Source organism: Spermophilus citellus, assembly GCF_964194105.1.
Source record: "Spermophilus citellus genome assembly, chromosome: 3".
NCBI lineage: Eukaryota > Metazoa > Chordata > Mammalia > Rodentia > Sciuridae > Spermophilus > Spermophilus citellus.
Genome location: NC_138184.1, coordinates 224,792,798 through 224,820,206, shown reverse-complemented (window position 1 = coordinate 224,820,206; position 27,409 = coordinate 224,792,798). Strand labels below are relative to the sequence as shown.

Below are 27,409 nucleotides of genomic sequence, written 5' to 3'. Positions count from 1 at the left end.
CCTGGGACCCGCCTGCGTGCGCGCGCCCCAGCGTCCTGGCAGGTGGACCCCTGGCGCAGGGCCGGCCCCTTCCCGGCCGCCTCCTCCCGGGCCTGTCCCCGCAGCTCCCCCGCTTGATTTACAGGCGTCCCCGGAGCCCAGGGCTTGGCTGCAGACCGCTATGGGAGCAGCCGCGGCGGGCGCCCCTCTGCGGGCGGCGTCTCCGTCTGTCTCTGGGAAGCGTCCCGCGGTCCCTGCCTTCTCTCTCTCCATTTCCACCTTCCCTCCAGTCCTGCCGGCAGGTCTGCGACTGTTTCTCTCCCTGGGAGACCCCGGGAGAGTCTGGGGCGCACCTGGGAACCGGCTTTCTGCGGCCGCGGGTCCCGGAGCCTGGGGCGGGGACCGACGGCGGGTTGCGCCGGCTCCTCCGGCCGCAGGGGGCGCTGCGGGGCGGTGCCGAGGCCCAGCGTGCACCGCGCGGCCGGGCCCGCGGGGCGGGGAGAACCGGCGGAGGGCGAGGACTGTCAGCGCCGGGGGCCGTCGCCCTGGCTGGGCGAGATGGCGAGAGCTACGGGCGAGCCGGCTCCGGTAAGGGGCTGCGGCGCGCGGGCGCGGGTTTCGGGCTCCGGGCTCATGTGAGTGGCGCCCGCCGATGGCGAGGACGGCGAGCGGCCGGCCTGGGTGCCGGACCTCAAAACCGCAGAGCGCGGGCTGCGGGGAGCGGGCTGAGGGTCTGGGCCGACCTGGGTGCTGCCTCGGCCGCCCTTCACGTCGGGGCACCGAATGCAGACCTGGTGTTTCCAAGGATGCCAGCTCCTGAATGGTTCAGACGACGTTTGGCGGCCGAGGATGTCAAACTGTGACTGCGTTTGTGTTGACTCCAGGAGCTCCGAGAACTGGGGAGCTCTTCAGCATTCTGTTGAAGTCAGGGTTGGGGGCGGGAGCTAATTTTTTGTTATCTTTTTCTAACTTTTCTATTGAGTATTCTTGCTAATAGTTAAATGAACTGAGATCATCGTAAAACAATTTTTTTCTAGGGTTTATAGAGAGAATTTTAAATAAGTGTCAGATATGTCATTTTCATAGTTGAAAAACTAAGTATAATACAGATTTATTTATAAAATCGCTGCAGTTTTATCAAATGACAGTAACATTTGCAAATGTAGATAAAGTTCAATTTGATAAACAACAGTACACATACATTCTACCACCCCCAGTGGATGCCTGGTTATATCAAACTCAGTGTTCAATGACTTTGCTATCTTAACTAAGCACTTATCACACTGTGACTGTAACTTTTGCAGTTTAAGCTGTGACAACAAAACTAGCTTAAATTTCTTTTTCCCTTACAAATTCAGGGATTCAAAAATGGTTCTTTCTATGAATTTTAGCAGTCTCAGCACAGGATTTGTTTTGTTTTTATGTGGGGACTTTTACTTTTTTTTTTTTTTGGTACCACGAATTGAACCCAGGGGGCGCTTAACCACTGAGCCACATCTCCAGTCCTTTTTTATTATTTATTTATTTATTAAATATATTGTAGATGGGCACAATACCTTTATTTATTTATTTTTATGTGGTCCTGAGGATCCAACCCAGGGCCTCACATGTGCTAGGCAAGCGCTCTACCACTGAGCCACAGCCCCAGCCCCTTTTATTTTTTATTTAGACTAGATAGGGTCTCGCTAAGTTTCTGAGGCTAGTTTTGAAATTGTTATCCTCCTGCCTCAGCCTCTTGAGCTGCTAGAATCACAGGAGTACATCCCGGCAACCAGCTTTTTTTTTTTTTTCTTTACATGAAGCCCATTACAGCTTTTCTTGGACATATCTGAATTGCCTGTCAATACTCTTAGCACTTTGGAGCCAATATTAAGTAAAGTTAGAGTTACTTGAACACAAAAACTTTGATACTGGGACAGTCCGTTGATAACAGAAATGGGACTAACCAGCACATAGCATGGATTTGCTGGACAAAAGGGTGATGGTGTCCTGGGTGGAGATTTCAGCAGGCTGTTCAGAATAATAGTTTACAATTTAAGACTTATTAATTGTTTATTTCTGGAATTTTCCATTTAATATTTTCAAACTGGAAAGCAAATCCTCATATAAGGGAAAACAGCTATAAAGTTAAAAAATATGATTTATATGATTCTGAAAAAAGGAGCAAATATGGGAGAATTTCCCTTTCAGATGACACTACTAATCTGTAGAATTAATACAGTGTTGTTATTGTTGTTGTTTTAAAGAGAGAGAGAGAGAGAGAGAGAGAGATTTTTTTAATATTTATTTTTTAGTTTTCGGTGGACACAACGTTTTATTTTATTTTTATGTGGTGTTGAGGATCGAACCCAGAGCCCTGCACATGCCAGACGAGCGCATACAGCTTGAGCCACCTCCTCAGCCCAATACAGTGTTGTTTTGTGCAGATTTGACAGCAGTAGAAACAGAACAGTGAACCCAGAAGCTGATTACACGCTAAGTGGATAGTGTTCCCCCACCCAAATTAACGTCGTTCTTGGAACCTCAGACTGTGACCTTCTTTGTAAATACTAGTGGTTGTAGATGTAATTGACTAATATGAAGTCCTGCTAGAGTAGAGTAGGCCCTTAGTCCAATACGAACAGCGACCATATAAAAAGAGACAAGCACAGCCATGTGGCCTTGCAGGCAGAGTGGGCTATGAACCTGCAAACCAGGAACACCAAGGGTGAAGAGCTACCAGGGGATGCTGAAAGGAAGGCAGGAACTAATTCTCCCTTAGAGGCTTGGAGAGGGCATGGCATTGCTGACACCCTGATTTCAGACCTCTAGCCTCCAGAAATGTAAGAGAATAAATTTTTGTTGTTTTAAGCCACACAGTTTGTGGTACTTTGTTTCAATAGGAACAAATACACAGACCTTCAAAAGTAGTAGTGTGACAATTGACTTTTTCATTTGGGGAAAAAAAATATTGTTAGCTTACTGCCTCATACCTCACAAAACTTAAATTCTAGGTACATTAAAAATCCAGAGCTCACTTGAATCTAATGTATGAAATATGATATGTCAAGAGCTTTGTAATGTTTTGAACAACCAATTAAAAAAAAAAAAATCCAGAGCTGGGGGCTGGGGCTGTGGCTCAGCTGTAGAGCGCTCCCCTAGCACATGCGAAGCTCTGGGTTCAATCCTCAGCACCACATAAAAATAAATAAATAAAATAAAGGTATTGTTTCCAACTACAACTAAAAAATAAATATTAAAAAAAGAAAAATCCAGGGGCTGGGGTTGTGGCTCATCAGTAGAGCACTCACCTAGCTTGTGCAAGGCCCTGGGTTCGATCCTCAGCACTACATAAAAATAAATAAATAAAATAAAGGTATTGTGTACAACTAAAAAATAAATATTAAAAAAAAATCCAGAGCTGGGTGAGGTAGCCATGGTCCTAGCACTTGGGAGTCTGAGGAGGATCACTTCAGCCCAGGGGTCCAAGACCACCTCTGGCAACATAGTGAGACCCCATCTCAAAAAAAATCTAGACAAAAAGCAAAACTTGAGCTTTTGGGAAGTAAATGTGGTGTGTATCTTTATGAATTCAGTGTAGAAAAAAATTTCTTGAACAAGACACAAAGAGACCTAGGGAAAAAATTGCATATATGCATTAAAGTTGAAAATTTTATACAACATAAAAGAGCATAAACAAGTTAAGAGATGAACCAAAGACTAGTGGAAATTATTTGTAACCTAAAATTATTTGTAATTAATTCAGTTAATACATAAATTGTATAAAGAATACTAGAGGGGCTGGGGTTGTAGCTCAGCAGTAGAGGGCTTGCCTTTACTAGAAATGAAACTATAAATGAGCAATTCTTATATTCAATAAAAATGTGAGCAAAGAATATGACCAGGCAATTCACAGAACTGAATAGAAATGATCAGTAGGTAAAAGAATGGTTTAAAAACTGTGACATATTCCGATACTACACAAAATTAAAATAAATCAACTACATATATACATACATATACACAAATCTCAAAATGTTGAATGGAAATGCAAGTTGCATTATAAAGCATTTATGTATAAAATATACAAAGAAATACTATATATTATTTGTGGATATATATTATATTAACTTTGAAATATGAACTGAAAACTTCCACATTCATAATAATGTTTGTCTCCTCAAAGGGAGAACTGGAGTGAGCATAAGAACAATATGGAAGAATAATATTGGCTAGATCATATTGTTATATTGTGTGTATGTACAAATATGTAAAGCCACTCCATCATCATTATGTACAACTATAATGCACCAATATAAAATATGTGGGTAAAAAAGAACAATAATGAAGATAGAAATCAAGAGAACTTGAATGTCATCTGTCATGTTCTGTTTATTTCATTAAAAGAAAAGATGAAGAAAAATGGTTAATTTGTCATGTCATTGGTGACTACTAACATAATGGTTATAAACTGAAAATTTAAAAAGTAACAAGCAATGAAGGATTTTGAGACTTTTTAGAAAACATTTTTAAAGTAAGGAATTTAATCAGATGAGAATAAGTGTATTTAACAAAAATAAAAACATACTTTCAGTTATGCTGTGTAATGCATTTCTAAAAATTCTAGTGCTATGTGAAATTGTGTAGTAAAATCACAGCTGGCTGTCTCTCCCTCCGGAGGTGGCCTTCGTTCTCCCTTGAATGTGTGTTCTTTGTTTACCCTCAAAGGCATCTCTCTCTCTTGAGATTGCCCCCATTCTCCCTTAAATATATATCTATTCTCCTAGATAAACCTTTGTCTATGCAAAAGAAAAAAAATCAGAACTTGCAGGAGGTATGTCAAGCATGTGACACTGAAAAAATGTCATCAGTGCCATGTTAAGAAAGAAAGATTGAAACCTAATAAAATGGCAGCTTTGTGCATGTTAAATGATTAAGAAAGAAATTTAATTACCTTAAAAACTACTGGAAAGTTGCTTGTGGAAGTAAGTTTAACAAGGGTAGCATTACCTTGAAGTAGTAAAAGGAAGAATATCTGAAATGATGTGGACGTTTTTGATACCTGGTATAGATGGGCTCATAGCACAAGGCAGTCTGAGGTAGCTGGTAGATGTGCAAAGGATGTTTGTGGGAATTTGCTTGTTTGCACAGCCCTGTACTCTATTCACATGTGCAAGTTTCCTCACCCTTGCCACTGTTGACATTTTGTACTGGATGATTTTTTATGTGAAGACTGTCTTGTGCATTGTGGGGTGTTTGGGAGCATCCGTGGCCCATACCCTGTAAGTGCCAGTAGCACCCCTCCTTATGACAATCCAAAATGTCTGCAAACTTTGCCCAGTAGTTCCTGGGGGACAAATTTGTCCTGATTGAGAACCTCTGACCTTGTATTTCTCACAGAGAAAATTGGACATAAGCAAATTCTCTAACAGTCATGATGGAACAAATTCATGTTTCAAAATAGTGTTGTAGCAGAAATTTTTCTCATTAATCTAAAATAATGAATCTTATTTAAATGTAAAGAAACATTAGTTTCAGAAACTATTATATTGAATATAATAAGATGAACATAAATTAAAAATGGAAACAAGTATACCTTAATATCCATAGGAAATAAACCCATGACAATAACAATTGAGGTTAAACTGGGTGTAAAGGAAATGGTTCAATAAAATGTGGGATGTATAGTTACATAATGAGACCATTTTAAACCAACAAAATTTGTAGTTCTAATAATAACCATCGGATTTTCAAGTCAACTATAATAAACGTAACTATTAATTTTAAACTGGGGCTGTAGTTCAGTAGTAGAGTGCTTACCTAGCTTGTGCAAGGCCCTGAGTTCGATCCCTAGAACCACCAAAAAAAGTTTTAAAACTTAAGATGTTAAGCAAAGCTATAGCTCAGCAGTACAGCGCTTGCCTAGTATCCATGAGGCCCTGAGTTTGATCCTCAGTACCACGAATAAATAAATAAATAAATAAATAGAACTAAAGATGTATATATTTTTTAACTTGGTAATTCTCATTTTTAGACTTTATCCTACAAAGCTGAAAGCACTAATAGGAGAGGAAGTACATGAGGGCATTGTTTTTAAGAGGATGGAAACTGTGGGGGTTTATCCCATCATTGGGAGATGCATACTCATAGAATACAATGCAGTTTCTTCAAACTGAGTTTGCCTCTTCCTATTGACCTAGGAAGATGGCCATGACATACTAAGTGAATGAAGCTGAACTGTGTTTGTTCCCATTCCATGCCATATGTTTCCATATCTAGCTTGAATAGGCATGAAGAAGCTTGTGCAGGGGGCTGTGGTGGTAAACCGCAGAGCCACTTGCCTGGGTAGGGGAAGGAGTAGTCCCCAAGGGAGAGGCTGCTGGCCGACAAAACAGTTGTCTACTGCACAAGTCTTTTAATTTAATGATGAGAAGGAGCTGCAGTCATCTTGAAGCACTCAACTGTGTCTTGTGTGTTATTTCAGTTTCCTCTGACCTTTGAGGATGTCGCCATTTATTTTTCGGCGCAGGAATGGTGGAATCTAGAGGCATGGCAGAAGGAGCTCTACAAGCATGTCATGATCACCAATTATGAGACTCTCCTCTCACTAGGTAAGGAGCATTCAGCTTTGGGGGCAAGTTTTGGAACCGGGTCCTAAAAGAGGTCTCTCTTGGTGTTCCTCTTTGTCAGGAAGGGAAAGTCCTCAGAAAGGCTTTTTACCCCATAGTGTTTTGTTACTTCTGTAAGCATTACCATTCTTCACTAAGGGGTAGACATTGCTGTGTAAGAATATTTGAGACAACACATATAGGTAGCCAGAGGTAATTAAATACATGTCAACACTTTTCCCATTATGATTTAGTTTTGGGTTGCCATGGTGTTCTACCTAGGAACATACTGGCTCATGCCCATAAATACCTGGATATCCTTATCCTAGGAATGGCCTCCTCATAGCTTTCCCATAGAGTTAAACCCTTCGGGAAGCTGATGGTCTTCTTCCCTGCAGTGAGATTTTTGGTAGGATGCACATTGAGGTGTTTAAGATTCTGTGCAGTTTCAGTAATGAATATTCTTTTCTTTATTAAATACTTATTTTTTAGTTGCAGTTGAACACAATACCTTTATTTATTTATTTTTATTCTAATTTGTTATATATGACTGCAGAATGCATTACAATTCATATTATACGTGTAGATTTTTCATATCTCTGATTGTACACAAAATAGAGTCACATTCGTGGCTTCATACATGTACTTAGGGTAATGATGTCCATCTCATTCCAGCCTCTTTCCTACCCCCATGTCCCCTCCCTTCCCCTCCTTCCCTTTTGCTCTATCTAGAGTTTGTCTAATCCTCTCATTCTCCTCCCCCAATCCCATATGAATCAGCCTCCTTATATCAGATAAAACATTCGGCATTTGGTTTTTTGGGATTGGCTAACTTCACTTAACATTATATTCTCCACCTCCATCCATTTACCTGCAAATGCCATGATTTTATTCTTTTTAAAAATATTTTTAGTTGTATATGGACACAAAACTTTTATTTTGTTTATTTAGTTTTATGTGGTGCTGGAGATTGATCCCAGGGCCTAACACATGCTAGGCAAGTGCTCTACCACTGAGTCACAACCCTAGCCCCTATTTTATTCTCTTTTAATGCTGTGTAGTATTCCATTGTGTATATATACCACATTTTCTTTATCCATTCATCAACTGATGGGCATTTAGGATGGTTCCACAGTTTAGCTATTGTGAATTGTGCTGCTATAAACAATGACATGGCTGTGTCCCTGTAGTATGCTGTTTTTAAGTCCTTTGGGTATAGACGAAGGAGTGGGATTGCTGGGTCAAATGGTGGTTCCATTCTGAGTTTTCCAAGGAATCTTCATACTGCTTTCCATATTGGTTACACCGATTTGCAGTCCCACCAGCAATGTATGAGTGCCTTTCCCCCCACTTTCTCACCAACACTTATTGTTGTTTGTATTCTTAATAGCTGCCATTCTGACTGGAGTAGGATGAAATCTTAGAGTAGTTTTGATTTGCATTTCTCTGATTGCTAGAGATGATGAACATTTTTTCATATATTTGTTGATTGACATTTGTTGATTGGCAGGATGCACATTGAGGTGTTTAAGATTCTGTGCAGTTTCAGTAATGAATATTCTTTTTTTATTATTAAATAATTAATTTTTAGCTGCAGGTGGACACAATACCTTTACTTATTTATTTTTATGTGGTACTGAGGATAGAACCCAGGGCCTCGAATGCACTAGGCAGGTGCTCCACCGCTGACCCACAACTCCAGCCCCAATAATGAATATTCTTTTTGGTCTCTTTCCTTATTTGGTCTTTATATTTCCTCTTTACTTTTTGGGGGGGATGGTGGTGGGAATTAAACCCAAGGCCTTGCACATGCTAGGCAAGTGTGCTACCAGAGCTACAACCTAAGCCTCCTTGTATTTCTTCTTAATTTATCAAGTAAGAGTTTTTAAAAATCAGTCTATTATCAGGGCTGGGGTTGTAGCTCAGTAGTAGAGCACATGCTGAGCACATGTAAGGCACAGGGTTTGATTCTCAGCATCACATATAAATTAATAATTAAAATAAAGGTTCATCAGCATCTAAAAAAAAAAAAAATCAGTCTGTACAGAGAAGCATCAAATGAAGGGTGAGACTCCTTTCCCCACACTCAGTTAACTCTCCTAAGGCAATCACTTTTACCTGTTTGTTTTAGTTCATGAAGCTGTTTCTTCCAATCTAAATGTCACAATAATACCTATTGTCTTGATTTATTGAATTTACCTAAAATTTATCATTTACTATGAAAAGTGACACATTAGGTCACATATGTTATCCTTCTTATACCTCTCTTTTTACCTTCTCCTCCCCCATTTTTGGTAGTCTTTTTTTCCTCTTTTGGTTAATTTTAAAATTTAAAGTAGTATATTTAAACTTCTAGATCTTGTACCATCAGCTCTGTATCTCCATACCACCCGTGTATGAAGATCCTCAGCTTTCCTGCACCCCACTACTGCCAGCTCATGACAGCACACTGCCCCCTCCATACACAAGCTTTCTAAAACTTATTCTGTCCTGTTGCCATAGTTAAGTTATCCAGGCTCCATCTGTGGATTGCTTCTAAAACATGTAATCCAAGATATTTCATTTTCATTGTTACTAAAGAATCAGTTAAAGTAATCGAATTTGCAGAGAAATGTAATTTTATGTCAGGAACCCTGTGCCACCCCCAAAATGTTGTGAGCATCAAGATCAAATGGATTAGGGCTGGGGTTGTGGCTCAGAGGTACAGCGCTAGTCTAGCATGTGTGAGGCACTGGGTTCAATCCTCAGCACCACATAAAAATAAGTAAAATAAAGGCATTGTGTCCAACTACAACTAAAAAAAATATTTTTTTAAAAAAAAAGATCAAATGGATTATCTGTTTCATATTCATCAGTTGTTCACAATCATACTGAAGGGGCTGGGGACTTAGCTCAATAGCAGAGTGTTTAACTAGCACATGTAAAACCCTGGGTTCAGTCCTCAGCCCTAAGAAAGAGAAAAGAAAACTAAGAGGGAAAAAAAAGATAACAAAATCATGCTGAATTTTAATTTTCTTCACTGTTAAGTCATAACGTTTTTAGACTTGGATCTTTAGTTAATTTCTTCTTCTTCTTTTTTTTTTTTTTTTTAAAGAGAGAGTGAGAGAGGAGAGAGAGAGAATTTTCAATATTTATTTTTTAGTTCTCGGCGGACACAACATCTTTGTTGGTATGTGGTGCTGAGGATCGAACCCGGGCCGCACGCATACCAGGCGAGCGCGCTACCGCTTGAGCCACATCCCCAGCCCAGTTAATTTCTTCTTTACTCTGCTTGCATCCATATCTCTGATTGTCCAACCTCTTAACCATACAGTTCATTGCATGAACCTTTCTGCCTTCTGTCAGTTCTCCTCAAAATGCAATATTGGATGCAAAATTGCATCCAAAGCAATTCCAACCTAGATCCCAATAGGGTTTTTTTTGGTCCTGTAAACTTATCCTAAAGAACACAGTGGAACAAAGGACAAAGAACAAGCAAGATAATTTTTTTGGAACAAGATGGAAGGTGATTTTTCTATCAGTGAGATTTACCTGTGGTACTGTGGTGGAGGAAAACATCGGATAGTGCCCATGTTCTCAAGATTTGAAGCAAACGAGGCTGTAAATTAGCACAGCCACTTTATAGAGCAATCTGGTGACATAAGGTAAAGTCAAAGATGTGCTCTGATAATGCAGTTCACACAGAGGAATGTAAATGCCTGTGATGTTCTCTTGGAGACTGCTTGTGAGCAGGAGAGACATGACAGGTGGAGATGCATTCAGATACTCAGGGGCTATCAAGGGAGTGTTGAAAATATTTAAGGGAAAAGAAAGCAAGTTACAGAATGATATGGTAGTTTGTAGAATGTTTATAATCAGCAATTATTATATTTTATTTATGTACCTGTACATATTTAAAAAATAAAAACATCATAGTTCAGTGGTGGGATGCCTACTTACATACAAGGCTCTGGGTCCAACCACACAATACCTTTCTTTATTTATCTTTATGTGGTGCTGAGGATGGAACCCAGTGTCTCACATGTGCTATGCAAGTGCTCTACCACTGAGCCACAACCCCAGCTTAAAACACTTTCTGATGAAATTTTTGCCTCAGCCAACTTGCTTTAAAATTGAGCCCCTAGCCGTGTGCAGTACCCACACCTGTAATCCCAGCAACTGGGGAAGCAAATGCAGGAGGATGGTAGCCTCAGCAACTTAGTGAGATCCTATCTCAAAAAATAAAAAGGGCCCAAAGCAGTGGCACACGCCTATAATCCCAGCAGCTTGGGAAGTCGAGAGAGGAAGATCAAAAATCCAAAGCCAGCCTCAGCAACATCGAGGCACTAAGCAACTCAGTGAGACCCTGTCTCTAAATAAAATACAAAATAGGGTTGGAGATGTGCTCAGTGGTCAAGTGCCCTGAGTTCAATCCCTGGTACCCCCACAAAATAAATAAATTAATAAATTAAATAAAAGGGCTAGGCTTACTGGTTGGTAGAGTACCCAGCACCCAGTGTATAAATATTTATTAAAATTGAACCCCTGAGATTGGCTATTACAAATAAGGTAGGACTGGGGTTGTGGCTCAGTGACAGAGTGCTTGCTTCATACATGTGAGGCACTGGGTTCGAACCTTAGCACCACATAAAAATAAATAAACAAAATAAAGATTTTGTCCATCTATAACTAAAAAATAAAAACTATATATTAAAAAAAGAATATTGTAGGGAAGTGATATTGGCCAGATTATATTATTAAATTGTGTGCATGTACAAAGATATAACAACAAATTTCATCATTATGTACAACTATAACATACCAATAAACATGGAAAGAAAAAATTTTTAAAAAGAATATTGAAGCATTTGCCATTTGTTTTTTTAAATATTTATTCACAATACCTTTATTTCACTCATTTATTTTTTTAATATTTATTTTTTAGTTTTTAGGTGGACACACAATATCTTTATTTTATTTTTATGTGGTGCTGAGAATCGAACCCAGTCTAGTGCCTCTCGCATGCTAGGCGAGTGCACTACCACTGGAGCCACATCCCCAGCCCCTCATTTATTTTTTAAGTGGTGCTGAGGATCAAACCCAGGGTCCTGCGCGTGTGAGAGGAGCGCTCTACTGCTGAGCCACAACCCCAGCCCCTGCCATTTTTTTTTTTAACCAAATACAGCATTGTTACATACATGGCGACCATGACAAAATTAAAACAACATAACTGGTCTAATAGGTCTGGAAAGACTAGGACACACATTAGGTGGGTGGGTAGTTTTACTTCTTTTCATGTAACCCTGTACTCTATATCTGTTGACATCTCATACATTGTCCCAGAGGTGAATTTTGAGAAATCTAGAAACAATGTGTTTTAAATATAGTGAGTGCTTAAGGAAACCAAACTGCCTTGTCTGACTTCTCTGTGCAGATGATAGACTTTCCAAGCCAGAATTAATATCCTGGATTGAACAAGAAAAGGAGCCCTTTAAGAGCTGGGGAGAATCACAGAAACCCAGAAACATGATTCACTCTGCTGATATGTATTTTGACCCACATATTGAGGGAGAGTTGTTTGGGGGTGAGTATTAAGAAATCAGCATGCTGACCTTAAGATATCATATTCAGATTTCTTAGTTTTGCTTCTCTAATCTTGCCTTCCTGTTTGGTTGAGCTTGATATCTCATATGTTCTATAGAAAGGCAGTAAAACATAGTGGTTAATGGTGTGGGTTTTGGAGCCTGAGTGTGCTTCTTGCCTTTACTGGGTAACCTTGAGTAGGTTATTGAGTAATTCAATATTTCAGTTCCTGATCTACAATATTTCAATTCATGATCTACCTTCATTGCTGCAACACGTGACTAAATCATTCAGGGTCACCCCAGGTAAATTTGGGTTATCACAAAATAATTACACAGACACAGAAAATACCTGTTTCTTACGGTCTGTTGACAGCTCTTAGGGGTCCGTTTGAAAGAGAGCACCACCTGAATTCTTTATTTATATAGGGGGCACACAAGGGGAGGTTCAATGGAACATTCCATCCAAAAAAGATAAGGAAGGGGTAGTATTACAACAGAACAAGAATACAGCCCACTTCTTTGGGTAACACCCACTCCCAAAGTTTTGCTCTTCTGCTGAGCAGAGCCCTAGTGTTAGGAGTCTGTTAGGAACTCGCTGTCATCATCACCTTGTGGCTCCAGGCAGGTTTGTACATAAAATGGGTTAAGTCTGGTGTTCCCAAAGTGGTTAGCATGGTCAGCAGAGGCCATGACGTGCTGGGCACCATGCTTATCAAGCCTCATGCATGCTCCCTGATCACATTCATAATGCTCTTATGTACGTATTATCATTCCTCTGTTTTTACAGGATAAGGAGCAAAGCCATGAGAGTGTAGTTTCAGCAGACTGTCACCAAACTCATTTTGGTCATGAAATAGAACCACATGACATGGCTGAGGAGTTTAGTGAAAGCTGGGTTCTCAGACCACCCAGGTCACTATTATGGATCACTTTACAGTCTTAGTCATGCTGTGGATGAGAAAACTGACTGAATTTTTGTTTTCAATTTCAGGAAGCCAGGAAACTGTAAAATCAGGAGAAACTAAATGTCATTTCCAGTTCAGTCCTCTTCAGAACCAGTATTCCCATGGACGGAGTTTAGGGGAAAGGGAAGATGTTTCCTTCCTGCCTGACCACAGCATTACCCTCATGAATCCAAAGACACACAACACACAGGCTCTAGCTACAGTGGTCCACAGCTCCAGCAAGTCTGCATATAGAGAAGAAATCCCAAGTCACAGAGCTGTGGGTCACCCTGGCTTGAAGGAAGGCCCCTCCTGGCAAAGCACCCAGCACTCTTGCCCTGTCTGTGGAGAAGGGTTTTGGAAAAAGAACCACTTGGTGAAGCACCAGAGGAGCCACTCCAAGGATGCATCATGTAGGGCCTGGAAGAAGTTCAACCAACAAGCTGATGCGCAGGAGCAGTGGGATATCTCCAGGACACAGAGGCACTTCCGATGTCCTGAGTGTGGGAAGAGCTTCCATCTGAAGCAGTACTTGCTGAGACATATGGCTGTCCATACAAAGAAGAGCCCATTCCAGTGCGCTGAATGCAAAATGTGCTTCTGCCAGGAACAGACCCTTCTCAGCCACCATCTCGGGCACAAGGGGGAGAAGCCTTCCCAGTACCACAGATGCAACAAGAGCGGCTTCTCCATGGACAGTGCACAGGCTCCCCAGTGCCAGCACAGAGGGGAGAGGCCAGCCTCCTGGAGAAGTGGCATTGGTGGGCACTCAGGGCAAGAGCCAGGACTCGGCCTGGACTGTGAGGAGCACTGCCCGTGGGGGGACGCAGAGGCTCTGCAGTGGGGCCACAGCCACAGTGGGGAGAGGCCCTTCCCCTGCCTGGAATGTGGCAGGCGCTTCCTCTCAAGGTCCAAGCTGGCCAGCCACTTCAGAGTGCACGCGGGAGAAAAGCCCTTCCAGTGTTCGGAGTGCAACAAGCGCTTCCGTCTGAGCGGACTGCTAAGGGTCCACCAGCGTGTGCACAGTAGGGAGGGACCATTCTCCTGCAAGAAGTGTGGCAAGGGCTTCACCAAGCGGTGCAAGCTCACTGAGCACGCCCGAGTCCACAGCGGCGAGAAGCCTTTCTGGTGTGCAGAGTGCAGCAGGGCCTTCCACCAGAGGGGCCAGCTGCTGAGGCACCAGCGGCTGCACACAGATGAGAAGCCCTTCCAGTGCCCGGAGTGCGAGCTGAGCTTCCGCCTGAAGAGCACGCTGAGAGCCCACCAGCTGCGGCACGGCGGGGAGCGGCCCTTCGCCTGCAGTGAGTGTGGCCGCGGCTTCACGCACCAGTGCAAGCTCCGCGAGCACCTGAGAGTGCACAGCGGGGAGAGGCCCTTCCAGTGCCCCGAGTGCAGCAAGAGCTTCCGCCTGAAGGGCATCCTGAAGGCGCACCAGCGCACCCACAGCAAGGAGAGGCCCTTCTCGTGCGCCGAGTGCGGCAAGGGCTTCACCAGGCAGACCAAACTCACCGAGCACTTCCGTGTGCACAGCGGCGAGCGGCCCTTCCAGTGCCCAGAGTGCGACAGGAGCTTCCGCCTGAAGGGGCAGCTGCTTAGCCACCAGCGCCTGCACACGGGAGAGAGACCCTTCCAGTGCCCTGAGTGCGACAAGTGCTATCGCGTGAAGGCTGACCTGAAGGCGCACCGGCTGCTGCACAGCGGGGAGATGCCCTTCTCTTGTGAGTGTGGCAAGGGCTTCGCCAAGCAGTCGAAGCTCGTGGAACACATCAGGACACACACCGGGGAGAAGCCTTTCCAGTGTCCCAAATGTGACAAGAGTTTCCGCTTGAAGGCACAGCTGCTCAGCCACCAAGGCCTGCACACAGGGGAGAGACCCTTCCACTGCCCTGAGTGTGATAAGAACTTCCGGGAAAGGGGACACATGCTCCGGCATCAGCGCATCCACAGGCCGGAGAGGCCCTTTGCCTGTGGCGACTGTGGGAAGGGCTTCATTTATAGGTCCAAGCTGGCGGAGCACATCAGGGTGCACACAAAATCCTGCCGCGCTCCGAGTGAGCCCGACATTAAGAAAAGGCTTAGCCAACTGTTTGCCATGATAGAGGCTGACTGGAGTTGAGGCAGGGGGGCCCGGGAGCAGTAAGCAGAGCTGATGTTGCCCCGATCCTCAGCAATGCAGTAAGCACACCAATAGACAAATTTTAGGAACAGGGGTCCTAGTTTGAGCAAGAATGTAATAAAAATTAGGAATATAGGAGACCATAAAAGATTTTCTCTTCCAAAACATCAATACGCTGACAATGTATCAGTGGTAGTACTTGCCTAACACATGTGAGGCCCTGGGTCCAATCCCTGGGACCTCAAGCCAAGAAAAAAAGGAAACTATCAATTATATTTTCTATCCATTGATAAAAAGAGGTATTTCTGGGCTGGGGATGTGGCTCAAGCGGTAGCGCGCTCGCCTCGCATGCGTGCGGCCCGGGTTCGATCCTCAGCACCTCATACCAACAAAGATGTTGTGTCCGCCGAGAACTAAAAAATAAATAAATACAAAAAAATAAAAATAAAAAAAAAGAGGTATTTCTTCTTGCCTTCTTAGGTGGTAATTTTTGCCCAAATGCTAAGCTAGCTCCATAAAATCCCAGCTTGAATAAGATCTAAGGAAATCCCTCTAGTACATTCTCTGAAAGGATGGGGTATCTATTAAATGCCATTTCTACTTTTTTTTTTTTTTCAGAATATGATTCTGTGGGTTAAGTCCAGTGAATTCTATTGCTGGCTTGATATGCCCTTGGATTTGATTTTGGCTTATTTATTTTGAAACTGATAGCCGTAAGATGAATTCTCTGAATCTCCCCTCTGTTTATGTGAATGCTGAAGGGCTCATAGTGATTATACATAGTTCCTCCTAAGGAAATGCTGATGGTTTCAGCAAAATGTGGCTAATCTGAGAAGAAACAAAAAACTACAGGTGCTGAGAGGATGAGTCAGGAGGTAGATCCTTGGGAGTTCCAGAAGAGAGATGCTACTTGAAGCTGAGTGAGTGAGTGAACCTCTCAAGAGTGAACATGTGAGCAGTTGATTAAAGGCTAATTTATGACAAAGTAATGGAGCTAAACAGGTGAACTAGGATGCATTATAGGCAACAAGAGTTTAGGGAATTTCCAAGCAAATATTGGCAGTAATACAAATAAGTCTAGGAAACAGGTGAGGGCTACCCCGTTTGCCATGTTAGATGAAAGTTGTGTACATACTTAGGGTCAGAGTCATACTCTATACAAAGAATTCCTAATTTTCAGAGGGCTGACCTGAAATTCTGAGGGACGATAGAAAATTAGATTTATCAGTAGACTGTAGTCTAAAACAATGTTTCACAAATGATTTTTCTCTGGAACACTAGCTTGAAAGATATTTTGCAGAGAAGTATTGCATGGTCAATTATACAAAGATCCTAATTAAATTGACTGTTGCTACCTTCTAAATATGAATGAATACACAAAGATTATCAAACTTATTTATTTGTTTATTTATTTTTATGCTGGGGATTGAACCCAGCTCCTCTACCAATGAGACACATTCCCATTCCCAGTCCTTTTTTTTTTTTTTTTAGGCAGGGGGTGGGGTGGGAGGGGTAAAGTCTCACTAAGTTGCTGAGGCTGGCTTCAAACTTACAATCCTGCCTCAGTCTCCCATGTCACTATGATTATAGGCATGCACTACAATGCCCAGCAGATTATCCAACATTTGAAGAAATAAATTTTACCTGAAAAAGAAAGACTAAGATAAAAGGGTAAAAAATGTCCTAGACAAATCATTTACTTCAGGAACAAAAGCTAATTAAATTTTATTTATTTATATTTTTAATTTATTTTTTGGTGGTACTGGGGATTGAACCCAGGGCCTAGCATATACTAGGCAAACACTCTAGCACTGAGCTACACCCCAACTCCTTTTTAGATTTTATTTTGAAATGGTCTTGCTAAATTGCTGAGGCTGGCCTCCAACTTGCAATCCTTCTGCCTCAGCCTCCTGTGTTAGGCATGTGCTACCATAGTTGGTCAAAAGTTAAAAAACACATATTCAGAAAACCTGGAGAAGCTATCTTTGTCATAAAACAAAAATATAGTTTTATGGAAAAGGAAACATCTAGAAATAAAAATAAGTACTAAGAAGTTTTTAAAACTATGATTGTTGAAATCTTAAAAATCTCAGTAGAATTAGTTGGATCCCAGAAAGTAGGACAGAAGATCCAACATGTAGAAAACAAGAGAGTAAGTAGAAGGTGAATTGTGCAAACACTAGTTTTACCTTTTTTTTTTTTAACTGAGAGTTTGATCCTCTTTTCTGTTCAGTTTTTATGATTGCATCATAGATGTGCATATGTGATGAAAGGGGGAAGTGGATGAAGTAAACAAAACAGTGAAAAAACCCAGGTGTGATTACCTTTATGCAAAAAAAAAAAAATTGTGTGGGCTGGGGTTGTGGCTCAGCCTCACATGCCTCACATGCGTTAGGCACTTGGTTCAATCCTCAGCACCACATAAAAATAAATAAATAAAAGAGATACTGTGTCCATCTACAACTAAAAAAAAATATTTTTTATATTTATTTTTTAGTTTTAAGTGGAATAACATCTTTATTTTACATTTATGTGGTGCTGAGGATTGAACTCAGTGCCTCAAGCATGCTAGGTGAGCATGCTACTCGTCAGCCACAACCCCAACCCCTAAAAAAATATTTAAAAAAAATTTATATAGGGGCTGAGGTTGTGGCTCAGTAGTAGAGTGCTTGCCTCACATGTATGAAGCACTGGGTTTGATTCTCAGCACAGCATGTAAATAAATGAATAAAATAAAGGTCCATCAAATATATATAGTAATAACAAAATTTTGAAATTTTAAAGCATAACAGAAAAATGAAATTTAAAATTCACTATCCCACAGGGGTCCTGAAGACTCCCTAATAAAATAATATATACAAAATATATAGAAAAAATATAATTCTAAATCCTTTTAGAATTCTAAAATACAAGGAGGAATTTTTATCATACTCTAATGTTACAGAGAGCAACAAAATCACAATAAATGTCTAACCCACAGTCTCAAACCTGGTTAGTGACCATGCTGATGCTCTCTGCAGATCTGATTTCAGAGAAGGGATTCCTTTCGCTGCATGTAATTTGGAAATCCAGGAAATGCACAGGGCTAAGAAACGGCAGGTGCTTAGACACCAAAGACCAACACAGTTACCTAAGCTAGTTTGTTGCAGAAGTGGAGGGTGGGGCAAGGGGGGTTCAAATATGAAAGAAAAGCACAAGGCAGGGAAAACCAAGTGTTCAGTTTAAAGATCACATAGGCCCAGCATCATCTTGAAGAGACAAAACACTAATGATAAGGGATTCTTTGTTTAAATAGGGACGAAAAGCAATCCAAGAACTAATGGGAACCATTTATGATTTGGGGACAAAGGGATTATTTAGGGCTGAAATGGAAACTTCTTGTAGATGGGATGCAACTCATTGTCTCATTCTACCAAGACAGTTTTTTAGGGAGGTTACTGTCACCCTAAATTAGGCAGATTGGAATTATTAAAACATAAAAATGCAAAAACTCTTAGGTGTAATTGACAAAAGGCAGTTTGTATATGTTTTAAAATGAAATGGGAACAAACCACTGCAATGGAAGCTGTAGACATTCTTAACTGTGAGCTCACTCTATAAGAATAGCTCCAGGGGAAACCATTGCTTGGTGAGAATCTGCCAGTAGAGTGTGCAGAAAGGGCAGACTCACAAAATAGGTAAGCAAGAGGTTGCTGAGGGCAAGGCAACAATTTCTGATTGAAAAGTGCATTTTTGGTGTATTGAAAGGATAGAAGGGTAGTTTCTCACCATGACAATTTGGATGTCTCTCAGATCTCAAATTCAACATTTCTAAAACCAAATTCTCATTTTTTCCTCCCTTGTCCTGTTTCTTCTATCATCAGTGAAAGGAAACTCTACCTTCTAGCTTCTCAGGTCAAAAATCTTGGTATTGTCTTTGACTTCTCTTTTGAGAAATTTTGAAAATTTGCATAGTTTTTCTCAAAATTCTTACCCGTTCTATCAAATCCTGGTATATTCACCTTCAAAATATATCTAGAGTTAATCTCTTCTCACCACTTTCTCCAAGACCACCTTGTTCCAAATCAGCAACATACATATGAGGCTCAAGCAGCACTCATAGAAGTTGTGGGCTTGACCTCAAACAGTAAATCATATTTTAAGCAGCTGCTTGGGTCTGGAGTACCAAAGGATGGCCACAGTGGTCTCAGAAAATCTTACAAGGTGAGATTCATTACATTAGTCTTTGACATCCATCCATCCCATTTGAAATATCGAATGGAATGCTTCCACAAGTCTAGACAGTGAGTGGTTTGATAGCCCTTTGGAGGACAGTGAAGGTTCCTGGTTCATACTTGAGAATCCTGACAATGAGATAGCAGGGAACCAAGGCAGCAGTATGGATGCCCCTGGTGTGACCCTTCAGAATAAATCTGGGATAAAGTAGTCAGAGGAAAACAAATACATGATGTCAAGACAGAGCAGCGTTTAAGAATTAGGTAATGGTCACGGGGATCAGGACCAAGAAAGCACCCAGCAGGCCAGTCGGTAATCACTGGCTCCATGAAAGCCTGATCCACTGCGATCTGCTGTGTCCAGTGGACTATGGAGGTCCTCAAGACACCATCTTTTGAAGGATACAGAACCTTACCATCACTCCCCACACCCCCAGGTCCTCAGGGGAAAGCTGGAGGAGCCCAAATCTTTCCGGAACCTTGAAAACCACCATCGTGAATAGGTGAGTGAGGAAGGTGGATGAAGGAGTGAATTGGCTGTGTGATGACAATTTCTTTTTGAAGGAAGGACGTGCAAAGTAGCAAAAATCGAGACACAAAAAGGGGCCAACCATGACCCAATCTCCTTAGCTGCGTAACCCAAAGAGGAAGAGGTCAGAACTGTAATGATTTCCACTGTTCTGCGCCGGGAAGACCCATCGAGATTCCAACGCGGGTCTGGGCAGCGTGAGCTCTTTTCGCATCCTGCCAGTAGGCGGCGCTATGGGAGCCAAGCTCACTCTGCAGCTACGCGCGGGAGAGGCAGTGTTCCCAGGAAGCCCCGCGTGTCTCCACGGCAACGGCGCCAGGGGCGGGTCCAGGGGAGTAGGCCCCGCCCACAACGCGGTCTCCGCTTTCAGAACTTCTCGGCTGCGGTTTGAGTGACTCAGAGTTCCCAGACTCCACACCGGTCTTGGGCCCTCGATGGACCCTCGCAGGAGGGCTCAGGCAATGCAGAGTCTTCAGGTGCTACCAGGTGCCGGGGCGGGGTCATTGACATCAGCGGGGGAAGGACTGAGAATTGAGCAGAGAAATGCGAATTACAGTTTGATCTTATTAAATTAAGCCCTGGACTGATCAGCTAGGTAAGCCAAGACACTTCATGATCCCTAGTCACCTGTCCAATAGTGGATCTGTCTGTTGCAAGTGAATCTTGTGGTCTAATTGTATTAGCGATGTTACTGGAAGCTGCCGGTTTTATTTTTAATTTTTTAATGTATATATATTTTAGGTGTAGACGGACTCAGTACCTTTATTTTATTTATTTGTTTTTACGCGGTGTTGAGGACCGAGCCCAGGGTCTCTCGCGCCAGAGGCGAGCGCTGTTCCGCCGAGCCACAATTCTAGCCCAAGGCTGCCGTTTTTTAAGGGAAAAAAAAGTTCTTGTGGAAAACTAGATATTTTACAATGGCCAAGGTCACCGTCACTGGTTCACTTTGGGGTTCACGTTAGAGTTATTCTTTAATCTGGTTAACAATCAGTCATGAATAACTGGATACTTCTTTTAAGTTCCAGGGAAGCAAGACAACAGTAAGCCCAAATGAGGAGGGCTGCCATTTGGGTGGTTATCAAAGACAGGGCTGCTCTAGAAAGTTCATAGAAAAAGGATATGCGGTATTTTCAACGACTACCCAAAGAGCTGATGTGAAGGACCTGCACTGCCAAGAGCCTCAAACTCCTTTCTAAAGCACACAGCCTCAGGGCTCTGCCCATCTCCTGGCTCTTCAGTGTGGGGACCCTACTCCTGCTCTGTGAAGCAAGTTCCTGGGTGAAGAGCCAACCAATGGAACAGCAGGAAAGCCACTCTGTGAGTATCCAGAGGGCTATCAGAAGCCCAGGGAGCCCTCAGATCTCCAGGGCCTTGAGCCCTGGAGGAGGGAAAGCTCTTCCCCTGTAGCTGCTGTAGGCAGGACTTTAGCTCTGGTTATCTTTGGAATCGTTGGCTCATGACTCCTGGTCAAGTGTGACAGCAGCTTCCCCAGAAAAGAAGTCTAGCTAACCCCCAGTCTGCCTATAGACAGAAGCCCTTCAGAACCCTGAATGTGACAAAAGCTGTCTGAGGAGTGCCAATGTGGACACTGGGGAGAGAGCCATTCCCCCACTGAGGGAGTCAAAACTTAGGACCCACATGCATCTGCACAGTGGGGTGGAGCTGTTCACATGCTCTGAATGCAAGAGGAACTCCATACTTATTCAGTCACCAGCATGGGCACAGAGGGAGAAGACCTTTCCCATGTCCAGAATGTGGCCACTTTGCTTCCAGGCTTCCTCCACACCTACACAGTGAAGAGAGAGTGTTCTCCTGCAGTGACTTTGAGAAAACCCCCCGAGATCTCAGCCTGTCACCCACTTCCCTCTTTACACAGGTTCCCAGAACATGATAAGAGTTTACTGCAAGCTGACATCAAAGTCCATGTATCCATATCCCCAAGAGGTCTTTTTCTTACCCACAGTCTGAGCTCCCTGAGCCCCTCAGAGCACAGTGAAGTGAGGCCTTCCAGTGCCTAAGAGTAAAGAAGGAAGCTTCCCCAGCCCGAAGGAGGACCCACTTGTCCACCAGGGTCTACACAGAGGGCAGAGACCCTTATAGTGTCCCAGTGTGGCCAGGCACACCACCCAAGCTACCATGTTGTTTTCTCCCACTGCTCTCTGTTCTTTACAGAGAGTCCTCCTGGTCACTGTTGTGGTTTTACTCTTTTTTGCTGGGTGGGGCGGGGTGGTGTACCAGGGATTAAACTCGGGGGCAGTTGGCCACTGAGCCACATTCCCAGCCGTATTTATTTAGAGACAGGGTCTCACTGAATTGCTTAGCACCTCACTTTTGCTGATGCTGGTTTTGAACTTGTGATCCTCCTGCCTCAGCCTCCCAAGCCTTTGGGATTACAGGTGTGTTTCACCGTGCCCAGCTTGATTTTACTCTTACTAGGCTTCTTGTAACTAGTTTTGACTGACCCATACCTTGGCATTTGAAGTGTATACTGGATTTTGGCAATAATGTTATGCATGGTTGTTGTCAGTAATAATCTGGAGATCAAATTAAACCTTCCCTGAAACTCAGGGAGCAGACTCTTGTGTACTGTAAGGAAAAGCCCATGATTTACTTAATACTAAAATGATGGTCCCTAAAATCTCATTGTTCCCTAAAGTTTCATACTCCTCCTCCTAATTCAGCACATTTTCCATGAGTTATTTTGCTAACAACATTCCACTGGCAATTCATACAGTGCTGACTGCAAATTCAGCTCCTGGCTACATATTTCTCCAGAGCTCCAAACCCACATTTCCACCTGCCTACTATATATTTACCTGGATGCCTCACAGGCCCAAACTGAAATCCTTCCTGCCTCACTCCTCCTGGTCTCTGCCTGCCAATAACGTATGTCTGCATTCTCTGTCTCACTGAATGGACAGCACTCTCTGCTTCCTGACTCTTCATGGTCCTGCCCCACACATCTTTGTCCATCACCAATTTTCACATTTATTTCAACTCCTTACTGTCATTTCAGTCTGTCTAGTTTTCTTCATCCCCTCTCACCACCATGTGTCATCAGGATTAACATGAGACCACCCTTTAGCTAGTCCTCCTAACTCCAGCTGCTTCTAACTCCGCACAGCCCCAAATTGATCTGTATAAAATGCAGACATGATCTAGTCACTTCCTGGCTGCCTTCAGGGTATAGCTCTTCATTACCTGGCCCCATCTTCTCCAGTTGTGTTCCTTACTTCACCTCTTCTCACGCTTTCTCAGCTGTCCTAAATAACCTGCCTTCCTCCAAATTCTCCATGTTCCAGTTTGTCACAGATTCCTAGGTGAGAAGCAGGAATTGGGAGTATTATTGTTTTTGTTCTTAGGGGGCAGGTACCAGGGATTGAACCTGGGGGAACTCGGCCACTATGCCACATCTCCAGCCTTATTTTGTATTTTATTTAGAGACAGAGTTTCACTGAATTGCTGAGCACCTCACTTTTGCTGAGGCTGGCTTTGAACTCACAATCCTCCTGCCTCAGCCTCCTGATCTGCTGGGATTACAGGAGTTTGCCACCACACTTGGCAGGATTGGGAGTTTTATAGCACAAAATGCCTATATCATAGAAGAAGGGCCACATGTCAGTGAAGAAACTAAGAGAGAGAGGGAATATGAAGCCTAAAGTAAGCAGAAGAATTGGTTAGAGCTAAAAATCAATGAAATGAACAGCAGAAAAACTAAGTGAAATCAATGAAAATAACAGCTGGTTGTTTGAGAAGATCAATATAATTTACAAAGCCACAGCCATACTAAACATTAAAAAAGAGAAAAGAAATTATATCAGCAATAAGAGAGGTAACCTAACTACAGATTCTAGTTATTTAAAGTATGAGAAAAGACTATTGTCTTATTGTTCTTGTTGTCATGACAAAATACCTTAGACTGGGTAATTTACAAAGAACTTTTTTTTTAACTTAAAGGAGGCAGAAATTTATTTATTACAATTCTGGAGGCTGGGAAGTCGAAGACCAAGATGCCTGGTGAGTATAAATAAAAAGAACAAAAAATATATATTCTTTTTTTTTTTTTTAGTTGTAGCTGGACACAATATCTTTATTTTATTTATTTATTTTTATGAAGTGCTAAGGATCGAACCCAGGGCCTCACGCGTGCTAGAAGAGCGCTCTTCCGCCGAGCCACAATCCCAGCCCCCCAAAATATATATTCTTAACAAAGTGCCAAAAAAAAAAAAAATGCCTGGTGAGGACCTTCTTGAGGCATCCTCACCTGGTAGAAACAGAAATGCAAAAAGATATGAACACTGTGTCCTTGCATGGCAGAAGAATGAACCCACTCTCTCAGTCCCTGACTATAAGGTTCCTGCTCCCTCCTGATCCATGAGGGTTCTGCTCTCATGACTTAATTGCCTCTCAATATTATCACATTGGTGATTAAGTTCCAACATAAAAATATTGGGGGACATATTCAGACCATAGCAAATATTCCTTTATGCCAATAAATTTTTTTTTAGATTTTTTTTTTAAAGAGAGAGTGAGAGAGGAGAGAGAGAGAATTTTTAATATTTATTTTTTAGTTCTCGGCAGACACAACATCTTTGTTGGTATGTGGTGCTGAGGATCGAACCCGGGCCGCACGCATGCCAGCGAGCGCGCTACTGCTTGAGCCACATCCCCAGCCCCTATGCCAATAAATTTGACAACTTACATGAAATGGGCAAATTTCCACTAACTTCCAAAGTTCACTCAAGAAGAAAAAGATACTCTGAATAGCTCTGAATCTATTAAAGAAATCAAACTTATAATTAAGATCTTTCCTACAAAGAAAATTTCACTAGAGAATTGTGCCAAACATTTAAGGAAGAAAAATGTGCAAATTCTACACAAACTCTTCCAGGAAATTGAAAATGAGAAAACACTTCCTAATTATGAGGCCAGCATTAATGTCTTTTGTGAATGTGAACATAGATGCAAAAACTCTCAATAAAATTTTTGTAAGTCAAGTCCAACAATATATAAAAATAATAATACATCATAACCAAGTGAGGTCTCAGGAATACAAAGGTCAAGCTTTTCAAAACCAATTAACATAATCCATATTAATGAACTAAAAAGGAAAAACATATGATCCATTTCTGTTTTAAAGAAAACTCTCAACAAAAAAAAAAAAAAAAGAAAAGAAAACTCTCTGTCCAGGCTGGGTGGCACATGCCTGGGGCTGGGGAAGCTGGAGCAGGAGGAGTTCAAAAAGCAAGGCTCTAAGCAACTCAATGAGACCCTGTCTCTAAAATACAAAAATAGGGCTGGGGATGTGGCTCAGTGGTCAAGTGCCCTTGAGAGTTCAATCCCTAAGACCCCCACCAAAAAAAAAAAAGAAAAAAGAAACTCTTAGGAAACCAGGACTAGAAATTAATCTGATAAAAAGCATCTACTAAAAATGTACAGTCAGTATCATGTATAGTGGGAAAGGCTGAACAAGGCAAAATATAGCCACTCTCATCAATACTCTTCAACAACATTATACTACAGGTTTGGGACAGGAAATAAGGAAAGAAAAATAAAGGAATTCACAATGAAGAAGAAATAAACTATGTTTACAGATGACATGATTGATAGAGAACTAGAATCTACCAGTCAAATCTTCAGCAAAGCTACTGAAACCAATTGAGTTTAGCAATGCTTCATACAAAGTCAGTGTACAAAAATCAATGGCACTTCTGTTTTTTTTTTTAATTTAATTTTTTTTTTTAGTTGTAGATAGACACAATATCTTTATTTTATTTTTATGTGGTGCTGAGGATCGAACTCAGGGCGAGCACTCTATCGCTGAGCCACAACCCCAGCCCCGGCACTTCTGTTAACTTGCAATGAGTAATTAAAATTTGACATTTAAAAAATTTTCCTTAAAATAGCACAAAATATTGCAAGTTGTATGTAGAACCATGCTTTGAAAACTTCTTGGCACATAGTTGGTGCTTAATAAACAGTGAACAAATAAATAAAGTGTAAGTCAAGCCCAACAATATATAAAAATAATAATTTAGTAAGTGACTTACTAAATTCAAATCCATGCAACCTGACTCTAGAGCAGCTACTCTATCCATTCACAACAAATACAATAAATATTTTTTGTTTCTAATATGAGGTTATGTTTTTTATTTGTTTTACTGCTTAATTTGTTTAAATCCCAATAGCATTAGTAATGATACCAACTGTCTGGAATATTCTAGCATTTGGTGACAGTGCAACTTTGAGTTCCAAAAGAATAATTTTATTTATTTATAAATTTTTTTAAAAAAATATTTTTTAGTTGTTGATGAACTTTTATTTATTTATATGTGGTGGTAAGAATTGAACCTAGTGCCTTACTCTTGCCAGGCAACCACTCTTCCACTGAGCTACAATCCCAGCCTGAATAATTTTATTTTCAATGTTAAAATATGGGTTGGGGATATAGCTCCATTGGTAAAGTGCTTCCCTTGCATGCATAAGGCCCTGGGTTCAATCCCCAGCACCCCCTCCCCGCCCCCCCCCCAAAATCTCCTTAAGGTACTAAGGATGTGGTTCAGTGGTAGGGCATTTGCCTAGCATGAGTAAGGTTCTGGGTTTGATCAACCAGCACCATTATAAAAAATAAAAATCTTAAGAAATACTTGTGGGAAGCCTTTCTTGCACGTCATTGGGCACCTCCCTGACTGGGTGTGAGGCCTTCCAGCCAAGCTGTGTCAGAACTAATCCCCACCCTTTTTAGGTGCGACAGCCCATCTGTGTGGAGGTGTGACTGACCATTGACCCTGAGACCAATCACTGACCCTGACCTTGGAATGCTGTCTCCCTCGACCTTCATTGGATGGAATTTTCCCCTGATTTTCTTGTTCCCCAATAAAAGGCCACTCCCTGGCGTGCCCTTCCTCTCTCCTGCTAGTCTCTTGTGTATCTACTCCACCAGGTGGCTCCAGGCAGGAGCCAGAGGGGGCTGACTCTGACCTGGTCAAGAAAAAGGTAAATTGAGTTTATGTGTGTTTATTTTGATCTCACTAGTTAACTTCTATGCTCTAGTGTGAAGCTAGCATGCTGGTCGCGCGGCAGAATTACTTTACCTCAAAATAAGAGAAATAGTGACTAAGACCATTGGTATAACAACAACAGCAAAAGACTGGGCTGGTTACCCATTTCCTCAAACTTTTGGAAATAAGTTCTCATCACAGGCAACCCCCTGCAAAAGTGTCAGGTTGTGGACTGGGGCTGGGGCTCAGTGGCAGCGGACTTGCCTGGTATGTGTGAGGCACTGAGTTCAATTCTCAGCACCACATATGAACAAATAAAGGTCTATCAACAACTAAAATAAATAAATAAAAAACGTCAGGTTGTCCAACCCTGTATGTGTGAATATTGCCCTTATGGAAGGGTTATTGGAAGATGCAGTAGCTAAAATACCAGTATATTCTAAAACATGGTAATAGAATCTGAATATAGTGTTTA

General features: G+C 41.9%; 1 protein-coding gene and 1 long non-coding RNA gene across 3 annotated transcripts; both read left to right on the top strand.

The window, feature by feature from the left end:
• The first annotated feature begins 449 nt into the window (after positions 1-449).
• ZNF786 (zinc finger protein 786) lies at positions 450-16,673 on the top strand. Of its 2 annotated transcripts, XM_081287696.1 has the most exons (5): positions 450-567; positions 6,443-6,569; positions 11,980-12,129; positions 13,122-15,489; positions 15,649-16,673. In XM_081287696.1, exons 1-4 carry the CDS (start codon positions 538-540, stop codon positions 15,188-15,190), a joined length of 2,376 nt encoding a protein of 791 aa, XP_081143822.1. In that variant the 5' UTR covers positions 450-537; the 3' UTR covers positions 15,191-15,489; positions 15,649-16,673. The 2 variants fall into 2 exon arrangements, with proteins under 2 accessions (XP_081143822.1, XP_081143823.1); XM_081287697.1 differs by lacking the exon at positions 11,980-12,129.
• A 3,598-nt stretch (positions 16,674-20,271) lies between these two features.
• LOC308644053 lies at positions 20,272-26,836 on the top strand. The gene is made up of 4 exons (XR_014020888.1): positions 20,272-20,528; positions 20,953-21,250; positions 23,891-23,950; positions 26,679-26,836. It is a non-coding gene; the product is annotated as an uncharacterized lncRNA (long non-coding RNA).
• The last annotated feature ends 573 nt before the right edge of the window (positions 26,837-27,409 follow it).

Bases quoted from the DNA above. Each gene is read 5' to 3' on its own strand.
- ZNF786 (XM_081287696.1), top strand. From the start codon at position 538: ATGGCGAGAGCTACGGGCGAGCCGGCTCCG. The intron at 568-6,442 runs GTAAGGGGCTGC...GTGTTATTTCAG, and splicing joins CTACGGGCGAGCCGGCTCCG to TTTCCTCTGACCTTTGAGGA. The intron at 6,570-11,979 runs GTAAGGAGCATT...TTCTCTGTGCAG, and splicing joins TGAGACTCTCCTCTCACTAG to ATGATAGACTTTCCAAGCCA.